This window comes from Tachypleus tridentatus, chromosome 7 (assembly GCF_004210375.1).
Source record: "Tachypleus tridentatus isolate NWPU-2018 chromosome 7, ASM421037v1, whole genome shotgun sequence".
Classification (NCBI taxonomy): Eukaryota; Metazoa; Arthropoda; class Merostomata; order Xiphosura; family Limulidae; genus Tachypleus; species Tachypleus tridentatus.
Window position 1 is genome coordinate 7,996,801 of NC_134831.1, and position 12,234 is coordinate 8,009,034.

Genomic DNA, 12,234 nt, shown 5'->3' on the forward strand with positions numbered 1-12,234 from the left:
TTAAGTTGACTTGACATAAACACGAATGTTTCCAAGTGACGGCCGGTAGGGTTCACGGTGGCCGGCGATAGGTTATGCTTCAATGTGTTTTTTTTTTTTTACTTAATACTTCCTAGAATATAAACATTGATGAACTAAAGAACAAAAACAGTAGCTTTTTTATTAACATTCTAAGGAAAACTGTAATAAAATCCAACTCGCCGTACCTTATTCTTTGAAATATTTAGACTAAGTTTAAGTTTCGTAGTTTATCAATGTACCTATTCCATAATGTTTTCATTGAAACCAACTTGTAAAAATCTTTATCTGAAAAGGTAACACATTTTCTTCTTTGAGGATAGCTTCCGTTCTAAAGGTTCAAGGTTTGAGACCCAATGACTTGACACTTTCAGCGATGGGTGTGTTATTGAAGTAACTAACATCCAGTCACATTATTGGGTTTCACAAGTCAGAGTGCCTAATGACTTGCTTGCTGCTGGTTGGCTTGCCTTCCTTATAGTCAGCAGTTCAAGACAGATGTAGCTGTGTCTTGGAGGTCTCTTTTGTGTATGATTGAACATTTCAGATACCAGCGCCATCTGCGTGACGAGTTGTGTTGAAAATCATCTAGCAAGTATCAGTGTTTACCAACAATACATAACATGTTTTAGTGCGAGTTAAGACAATAACTACACCAAACACAACGGTTATCATAAAGGTATATTTATTATATTATATTATTATTTATTATATTCAAATATATAACAGAATATAATTTTATTACAATGTTTCGGCATGTGTAGTAACAACTGTTTATGTGATACGAACCATAAGGAACGAAAATAAACAGATAAGTCAAACGGTTTTAATTTAAATCTTAACAGTCACGTGAACCACCCAGTTCTCGCTACCTTTAGAAAATACAATATTACACTCATGTTAACTCCCAGGTCAGACCTTCTGGATCGTTTTTACACTTATGTTAACTCCTAGGTCAGATCTTCTGGACCGTTTTTACTATAATGTTAACTCCTAGGTCAGATCTTCTGGACTATATTTACTATAATGTTAACTCCTAGGTCAGATCTTCTGGACTATATTTACTATAATGTTAACTCCTAGGTCAGATCTTCTGGACTGTATTTACTATCACGTTACCTCCTAGGTCAGATCTTCTGGACTGTATTTACTATAATGTTAACTCCTAGGTCAGATCTTCTGGACTGTATTTACTATCACGTTACCTCCTAGGTCAGATCTTCTGGACTCTATTTATTATCATGTTAACTCCTAGGTCAGATCTTCTGTCACTTTATTTCTAAAAATCATATTCGTCATAATTTTGTCTCTCCACACTGAAGGTATTACAGAGTTAAAATGTTAAACACAGTAGTAAACACGTACACAAGGTTGAACTACACTTCGCTGAGAACAGTTGACGGTAACGGTAAGTTTGTTATCCTGAGTTTTTTTATCAGGGTTTGACTGTATGATAGGAGTAACGTTAACAGTATCGTAGCTGTGTAAACATTAATAATTCCTATGTGTTAACATTTAGGATGAACATGGATTCCGATTCTATACACAACTCGGTCATTATTACGAAAGTCGCTCTATTTTTATCACAGAAAGTGTTCATCAGAATAGACCACCTTCATCCTTAAGGCCAGCCAAAGTTTTTCCCGGTTAGTTGATAAAATTTCAAGTTAAAAGGTCGGAAAAAATCCCGTAGCCTGTCTAAGGAAGCAGGGTTAATTTTCGGGTGAATTCGCCCTTTCGTTTTATCTAGACAGTGAGATTTTGTTCGACTTTTACGAATACAGGGAAAGCCTTTAGTCTCGTTAAAATAGAAATATGTCTCGTCTACCAGCCGTGGCAGTCCCAGAAAATCCTGTACTTTAGTCATTTCCTCTACTGGGTCTGAGATTAAAGTCTCTCCACTAACAATGTGTATCTGAGAAGCTGGGAAAAACCGAAGCCATCTTTCCAAGTGTTTGGCATACAGACCAATTCTGACGGCGCTCCACGAAGTGTCCACCAAACCGGTGGTCATGTTTAAAAAAGCCATTTCTTCGAATGTCTTGGCTTCATGTTGTTTGCTAACGCCCTGCGTGTAGTCAGAAATAGCTCTTGTTACAGGGTCTCTCACAGAAACAATTAGTTTCATGAAACGTGACAAATTATAAACAAGTGCTGGCACTTCAGGTGTGACATAATAACTCGGAGTCTTCTCGATTGTTATCTGGTCTTTCTTAGTACGTGGCATCTGTCTCCTAGGGTTAAAAACATAAAATATTTAAAATCAATTAAACTAGAAAAGATAGAATAATTATAAAGATTTGGTAAATAAATAGTATAGATAGAAAATAACTAGGAGAACAGTTAATTAATACTTATTTCTGTACTGATCATTCTACTCTTGGAAGGTACATAGCTTACAACAACCTTGTCAGGATAGTTAATTGAGCAATCAAACACACGATAACAACTTCAATCAAACACAGGCACACACATAGAATCAGGTTTAGCCTACTTACTCAATGACTTCTAGTATTATGTATTAAATGGCAATCGGGACTTAAGAAAACAAACAAACACAACTTCATTACTCAGGAAATGAAGAAAAAAAAACACAGTTACCATAGCTGTCTTATTTATCATTATTACAACACTGCTTTACTCAGAAAATGAAGACGACAAACACAGTTACCATAGCTGTGTTATTTATCATTGTTACAACACTGCTTTACTCAGGAAATAAAGACGACAAACACAATAACCATAGCTGTGTTATTTATCATTATTACAACACTGCTTTACTCAGAAAATGAAGACGACAAACACAGTTACCATAGCTGTGTTATTTATCATTATTGCAACACTGCTTTACTCACGAAATGAAGAAGACAAACACAGTTACCATAGCTGTGTTATTTATCATTGTTACAACACTGCTTTACTCAGGAAATGAAGAAAAAAACACAGTTACCATAGCTGTCTTATTTATCATTATTACAACACTGCTTTACTCAGAAAATGAAGACGACAAACACAGTTACCATAGCTGTGTTATTTATCATTGTTACAACACTGCTTTACTCAGGAAATAAAGACGACAAACACAATAACCATAGCTGTGTTATTTATCATTATTACAACACTGCTTTACTCAGAAAATGAAGACGACAAACACAGTTACCATAGCTGTGTTATTTATCATTGTTACAACACTGCTTTACACAGGAAATAAAGACGACAAACACAATAACCATAGCTGTGTTATTTATCATTATTACAACACTGCTTTACTCAGGAAATGAAGACGACAAACACAGTTACCATAGCTGTGTTATTTATCATTGTTACAACACCGCTTTACTCAGGAAATGAGGAAAACAAACACAGTTACCATAGCTGTGTTTTTTATCATTATTACAACACTGCTTTACTCAGGAAATAAAGACGACAAACACAATTACCATAGCTGTGTTATTTATCATTATTACAACACTGCTTTACTCAGAAAATGAAGACGACAAACACAGTTACCATAGCTGTGTTATTTATCATTATTACAACACTGCTTTACTCAGAAAATGAAGACGACAAACACAGTTACCATAGCTGTGTTATTTATCATTATTACAACACTGCTTTACTCAGAAAATGAAGACGACAAACACAATTACCATAGCTGTGTTATTTATCATTATTACAACACTGCTTTACTCAGAAAATGAAGACGACAAACACAGTTACCATAGCTGTGTTATTTATCATTGTTACAACACCGCTTTACTCACGAAATGAAGAAGACAAACACAGTTACCATAGCTGTGTTATTTATCATTGTTACAACACTGCTTTACGCAGGAAATGAAGAAGACAAACACAGTTACCATAGCTGTGTTATTTATCATTGTTACAACACTGCTTTACTCAGGAAATGAAGACGAGAAACACAGTTACCATAACAGTGTTATTTATCATTGTTACAACACTGCTTTACTCACGAAATGAAGACGACAAACATAATTACCATAGCTGTGTTATTTATCATTATTACAACACTGCTTTACTCAGAAAATGAAGACGACAAACACAGTTACCATACCTGTGTTATTTATTATTGTTACAACACTGCTTTACTCAGGAAATGAAGACGACAAACACAGTTACCATAGCTGTGTTATTTATCATTATTACAACACTGCTTTACTCAGAAAATGAAGACGACAAACACAGTTACCATAGCTGTGTTATTTATCATTGTTACAACATTGCTTTACTCAGGAAATAAAGACGACAAACACAGTTACCATAGCTGTGTTATTTATCATTGTTACAACACTGCTTTACTCAGGAAATAAAGACGACAAACACAATTACCATAGCTATGTTATTTATCATTATTACAACACTGCTTTACTCAGGAAATGAAGACGACAAACACAATTACCATAGCTGTGTTATTTATCATTATTACAACACTGCTTTACTCAGAAAATGAAGACGACAAACACAGTTACCATAGCTGTCTTATTTATCATTATTACAACACTGCTTTACTCAGAAAAATGAAGACGACAAACACAGTTACCATAGCTGTGTTATTTATCATTATTACAACACTGCTTTACTCAGGAAATGAAGACGACAAACACAGTTACCATAGCTGTGTTATTTATCATTATTACAACACTGCTTTACCTCAGAAAATGAAGACGACAAACACAGTTACTATAGCTGTGTTATTTATCATTGTTACAACACTGCTTTACTCAGAAATGAAGACGACAAACACAGTTACCTTAGCTGTGTTATTTATCATTATTACAACACTGCTTTACTCAGAAAATGAAGACGACAAACACAGTTACCATAGCTGTGTTATTTATCATTATTACAACACTGCTTTACTCAGGAAATGAAGAAAAAAAACACAGTTACCATAGCTGTCTTATTTATCATTATTACAACACTGCTTTACTCAGAAAATGAAGACGACAAACACAGTTACCATAGCTGTGTTATTTATCATTGTTACAACACTGCTTTACTCAGGAAATAAAGACGACAAACACAATAACCATAGCTGTGTTATTTATCATTATTGCAACACCGCTTTACTCAGAAAATGAAGACGACAAACACAGTTACCATAGCTGTGTTATTTATCATTGTTACAACACTGCTTTACTCAGGAAATAAAGACGACAAACACAATAACCATAGCTGTGTTATTTATCATTATTACAACACTGCTTTACTCAGAAAATGAAGACGACAAACACAGTTACCATAGCTGTGTTATTTATCATTGTTACAACACCGCTTTACTCAGTAAATGAGGAAAACAAACACAGTTACCATAGCTGTGTTTTTTTATCATTATTACAACACTGCTTTACTCAGGAAATAAAGACGACAAACACAATTACCATAGCTGTGTTATTTATCATTATTACAACACTGCTTTACTCAGAAAATGAAGACGACAAACACAGTTACCATAGCTGTGTTATTTATCATTATTACAACACTGCTTTACTCAGAAAATGAAGACGACAAACACAGTTACCATAGCTGTGTTATTTATCATTATTACAACACTGCTTTACTCAGAAAAATGAAGACGACAAACACAATTACCATAGCTGTGTTATTTATCATTATTACAACACTGCTTTACTCAGAAAATGAAGACGACAAACACAGTTACCATAGCTGTGTTATTTATCATTATTACAACACTGCTTTACTCAGAAAATGAAGACGACAAACACAGTTACCATAGCTGTGTTATTTATCATTATTACAACACTGCTTTACTCAGAAAATGAAGACGACAAACACAATTACCATAGCTGTGTTATTTATCATTATTACAACACTGCTTTACTCAGAAAATGAAGACGACAAACACAGTTACCATAGCTGTGTTATTTATCATTATTGCAACACTGCTTTACTCACGAAATGAAGAAGACAAACACAGTTACCATAGCTGTGTTATTTATCATTATTGCAACACTGCTTTACTCACGAAATGAAGAAGACAAACACAGTTACCATAGCTGTGTTATTTATCATTGTTACAACACTGCTTTACTCAGGAAATGAAGAAAAAAAACACAGTTACCATAGCTGTCTTATTTATCATTATTACAACACTGCTTTACTCAGAAAATGAAGACGACAAACACAGTTACCATAGCTGTGTTATTTATCATTGTTACAACACTGCTTTACTCAGGAAATAAAGACGACAAACACAATAACCATAGCTGTGTTATTTATCATTATTACAACACTGCTTTACTCAGAAAATGAAGACGACAAACACAGTTACCATAGCTGTGTTATTTATCATTGTTACAACACTGCTTTACTCAGGAAATAAAGACGACAAACACAATAACCATAGCTGTGTTATTTATCATTATTACAACACTGCTTTACTCAGGAAATGAAGACGACAAACACAGTTACCATAGCTGTGTTATTTATCATTGTTACAACACCGCTTTACTCAGGAAATGAGGAAAACAAACACAGTTACCATAGCTGTGTTTTTTATCATTATTACAACACTGCTTTACTCAGGAAATAAAGACGACAAACACAATTACCATAGCTGTGTTATTTATCATTATTACAACACTGCTTTACTCAGAAAATGAAGACAACAAACACAGTTACCATAGCTGTGTTATTTATCATTATTACAACACTGCTTTACTCAGAAAATGAAGACGACAAACACAGTTACCATAGCTGTGTTATTTATCATTATTACAACACTGCTTTACTCAGAAAATGAAGACGACAAACACAATTACCATAGCTGTGTTATTTATCATTATTACAACACTGCTTTACTCAGAAAATGAAGACGACAAACACAGTTACCATAGCTGTGTTATTTATCATTATTGCAACACTGCTTTACTCACGAAATGAAGAAGACAAACACAGTTACCATAGCTGTGTTATTTATCATTGTTACAACACTGCTTTACTCAGGAAATGAAGAAGACAAACACAGTTACCATAGCTGTGTTATTTATCATTGTTACAACACTGCTTTACTCAGGAAATGAAGACGAGAAACACAGTTACCATAACAGTGTTATTTATCATTGTTACAACACTGCTTTACTCACGAAATGAAGACGACAAACATAATTACCATAGCTGTGTTATTTATCATTATTACAACACTGCTTTACTCAGAAAATGAAGACGACAAACACAGTTACCATACCTGTGTTATTTATTATTGTTACAACACTGCTTTACTCAGGAAATGAAGACGACAAACACAGTTACCATAGCTGTGTTATTTATCATTATTACAACACTGCTTTACTCAGAAAATGAAGACGACAAACACAGTTACCATAGCTGTGTTATTTATCATTGTTACAACATTGCTTTACTCAGGAAATAAAGACGACAAACACAGTTACCATAGCTGTGTTATTTATCATTGTTACAACACTGCTTTACTCAGGAAATAAAGACGACAAACACAATTACCATAGCTATGTTATTTATCATTATTACAACACTGCTTTACTCAGGAAATGAAGACGACAAACACAATTACCATAGCTGTGTTATTTATCATTATTACAACACTGCTTTACTCAGAAAATGAAGACGACAAACACAGTTACCATAGCTGTCTTATTTATCATTATTACAACACTGCTTTACTCAGAAAATGAAGACGACAAACACAGTTACCATAGCTGTGTTATTTATCATTATTACAACACTGCTTTACTCAGGAAATGAAGACGACAAACACAGTTACCATAGCTGTGTTATTTATCATTATTACAACACTGCTTTACTCAGAAAATGAAGACGACAAACACAGTTACTATAGCTGTGTTATTTATCATTGTTACAACACTGCTTTACTCAGGAAATGAAGACGACAAACACAGTTACCTTAGCTGTGTTATTTATCATTATTACAACACTGCTTTACTCAGAAAATGAAGACGACAAACACAGTTACCATAGCTGTGTTATTTATCATTATTACAACACTGCTTTACTCAGGAAATGAAGAAAAAAAAACACAGTTACCATAGCTGTCTTATTTATCATTATTACAACACTGCTTTACTCAGAAAATGAAGACGACAAACACAGTTACCATAGCTGTGTTATTTATCATTGTTACAACACTGCTTTACTCAGGAAATAAAGACGACAAACACAATAACCATAGCTGTGTTATTTATCATTATTGCAACACTGCTTTACTCAGAAAATGAAGACGACAAACACAGTTACCATAGCTGTGTTATTTATCATTGTTACAACACTGCTTTACTCAGGAAATAAAGACGACAAACACAATAACCATAGCTGTGTTATTTATCATTATTACAACACTGCTTTACTCAGAAAATGAAGACGACAAACACAGTTACCATAGCTGTGTTATTTATCATTGTTACAACACCGCTTTACTCAGTAAATGAGGAAAACAAACACAGTTACCATAGCTGTGTTTTTTATCATTATTACAACACTGCTTTACTCAGGAAATAAAGACGACAAACACAATTACCATAGCTGTGTTATTTATCATTATTACAACACTGCTTTACTCAGAAAATGAAGACGACAAACACAGTTACCATAGCTGTGTTATTTATCATTATTACAACACTGCTTTACTCAGAAAATGAAGACGACAAACACAGTTACCATAGCTGTGTTATTTATCATTATTACAACACTGCTTTACTCAGAAAATGAAGACGACAAACACAATTACCATAGCTGTGTTATTTATCATTATTACAACACTGCTTTACTCAGAAAATGAAGACGACAAACACAGTTACCATAGCTGTGTTATTTATCATTATTACAACACTGCTTTACTCAGAAAATGAAGACGACAAACACAGTTACCATAGCTGTGTTATTTATCATTATTACAACACTGCTTTTACTCAGAAAATGAAGACGACAAACACAATTACCATAGCTGTGTTATTTATCATTATTACAACACTGCTTTACTCAGAAAATGAAGACGACAAACACAGTTACCATAGCTGTGTTATTTATCATTATTGCAACACTGCTTTACTCACGAAATGAAGAAGACAAACACAGTTACCATAGCTGTGTTATTTATCATTATTGCAACACTGCTTTACTCACGAAATGAAGAAGACAAACACAGTTACCATAGCTGTGTTATTTATCATTGTTACAACACTGCTTTACTCAGGAAATGAAGAAAAAAAACACAGTTACCATAGCTGTCTTATTTATCATTATTACAACACTGCTTTACTCAGAAAATGAAGACGACAAACACAGTTACCATAGCTGTGTTATTTATCATTGTTACAACACTGCTTTACTCAGGAAATAAAGACGACAAACACAATAACCATAGCTGTGTTATTTATCATTATTACAACACTGCTTTACTCAGAAAATGAAGACGACAAACACAGTTACCATAGCTGTGTTATTTATCATTGTTACAACACTGCTTTACTCAGGAAATAAAGACGACAAACACAATAACCATAGCTGTGTTATTTATCATTATTACAACACTGCTTTACTCAGGAAATGAAGACGACAAACACAGTTACCATAGCTGTGTTATTTATCATTGTTACAACACCGCTTTACTCAGGAAATGAGGAAAACAAACACAGTTACCATAGCTGTGTTTTTTATCATTATTACAACACTGCTTTACTCAGGAAATAAAGACGACAAACACAATTACCATAGCTGTGTTATTTATCATTATTACAACACTGCTTTACTCAGAAAATGAAGACGACAAACACAGTTACCATAGCTGTGTTATTTATCATTATTACAACACTGCTTTACTCAGAAAATGAAGACGACAAACACAGTTACCATAGCTGTGTTATTTATCATTATTACAACACTGCTTTACTCAGAAAATGAAGACGACAAACACAATTACCATAGCTGTGTTATTTATCATTATTACAACACTGCTTTACTCAGAAAATGAAGACGACAAACACAGTTACCATAGCTGTGTTATTTATCATTATTGCAACACTGCTTTACTCACGAAATGAAGAAGACAAACACAGTTACCATAGCTGTGTTATTTATCATTGTTACAACACTGCTTTACTCAGGAAATGAAGAAGACAAACACAGTTACCATAGCTGTGTTATTTATCATTGTTACAACACTGCTTTACTCAGGAAATGAAGACGAGAAACACAGTTACCATAACAGTGTTATTTATCATTGTTACAACACTGCTTTACTCACGAAATGAAGACGACAAACATAATTACCATAGCTGTGTTATTTATCATTATTACAACACTGCTTTACTCAGAAAATGAAGACGACAAACACAGTTACCATACCTGTGTTATTTATTATTGTTACAACACTGCTTTACTCAGGAAATGAAGACGACAAACACAGTTACCATAGCTGTGTTATTTATCATTATTACAACACTGCTTTACTCAGAAAATGAAGACGACAAACACAATTACCATAGCTATGTTATTTATCATTATTACAACACTGCTTTACTCAGGAAATGAAGACGACAAACACAATTACCATAGCTGTGTTATTTATCATTATTACAACACTGCTTTACTCAGAAAATGAAGACGACAAACACAGTTACCATAGCTGTCTTATTTATCATTATTACAACACTGCTTTACTCAGAAAAATGAAGACGACAAACACAGTTACCATAGCTGTGTTATTTATCATTATTACAACACTGCTTTACTCAGGAAATGAAGACGACAAACACAGTTACCTTAGCTGTGTTATTTATCATTATTACAACACTGCTTTACTCAGAAAATGAAGACGACAAACACAGTTACCATAGCTGTGTTATTTATCATTATTACAACACTGCTTTACTCAGGAAATGAAGAAAAAAAAACACAGTTACCATAGCTGTCTTATTTATCATTATTACAACACTGCTTTACTCAGAAAATGAAGACGACAAACACAGTTACCATAGCTGTGTTATTTATCATTGTTACAACACTGCTTTACTCAGAAATAAAGACGACAAACACAATAACCATAGCTGTGTTATTTATCATTATTACAACACTGCTTTACTCAGAAAATGAAGACGACAAACACAGTTACCATAGCTGTGTTATTTATCATTGTTACAACACTGCTTTACTCAGGAAATAAAGACGACAAACGCAATAACCATAGCTGTGTTATTTATCATTATTACAACACTGCTTTTACTCAAAAATGAAGACGACAAACACAGTTACCATAGCTGTGTTATTTATCATTGTTACAACACCGCTTTACTCAGGAAATGAGGAAAACAAACACAGTTACCATAGCTGTGTTTTTTATCATTATTACAACACTGCTTTACTCAGGAAATAAAGACGACAAACACAATTACCATAGCTGTGTTATTTATCATTATTACAACACTGCTTTACTCAGAAAATGAAGACGACAAACACAGTTACCATAGCTGTGTTATTTATCATTATTACAACACTGCTTTACTCAGAAAATGAAGACGAGAAACACAGTTACCATAGCTGTGTTATTTATCATTATTACAACACTGCTTTACTCAGAAAATGAAGACGACAAACACAATTACCATAGCTGTGTTATTTATCATTATTACAACACTGCTTTACTCAGAAAATGAAGACGACAAACACAGTTACCATAGCTGTGTTATTTATCATTATTACAACACTGCTTTACTCAGGAAATGAAGACGACAAACACAGTTACCATAGCTGAGTTATTTATCATTATTACAACACTGCTTTACTCAGAAAATGAAGACGACAAACACAGTTACTATAGCTGTGTTATTTATCATTGTTACAACACTGCTTTACTCAGGAAATGAAGACGACAAACACAGTTACCTTAGCTGTGTTATTTATCATTATTACAACACTGCTTTACTCAGAAAATGAAGACGACAAACACAGTTACCATAGCTCTGTTATTTATCATTGTTACAACATTGCTTTACTCAGGAAATAAAGACGACAAACACAGTTACCATAGCTGTGTTATTTATCATTGTTACAACACTGCTTTACTCAGGAAATAAAGACGACAAACACAATAACCATAGCTGTGTTATTTATCATTATTACAACACTGCTTTACTCAGAAAATGAAGACGACAAACACAGTTACCATAGCTGTGTTATTTATCA

At 33.6% G+C, this 12,234-nt stretch overlaps 1 protein-coding gene across 1 annotated transcript in view; it reads right to left on the bottom strand.

The window, feature by feature from the left end:
• Positions 1–686: 686 nt before the first annotated feature.
• LOC143255059 (heparan sulfate glucosamine 3-O-sulfotransferase 6-like) overlaps positions 687–12,234 on the bottom strand; it is a 28,216-nt gene continuing 16,668 nt past the window's right edge. The window contains exon 2 of the mRNA XM_076510107.1: positions 687–2,252. Within this exon, the coding sequence (XP_076366222.1) occupies positions 1,640–2,252 (613 nt within the window). The 3' untranslated portion in view covers positions 687–1,639. The remainder of the gene's footprint in view (positions 2,253–12,234) is intronic.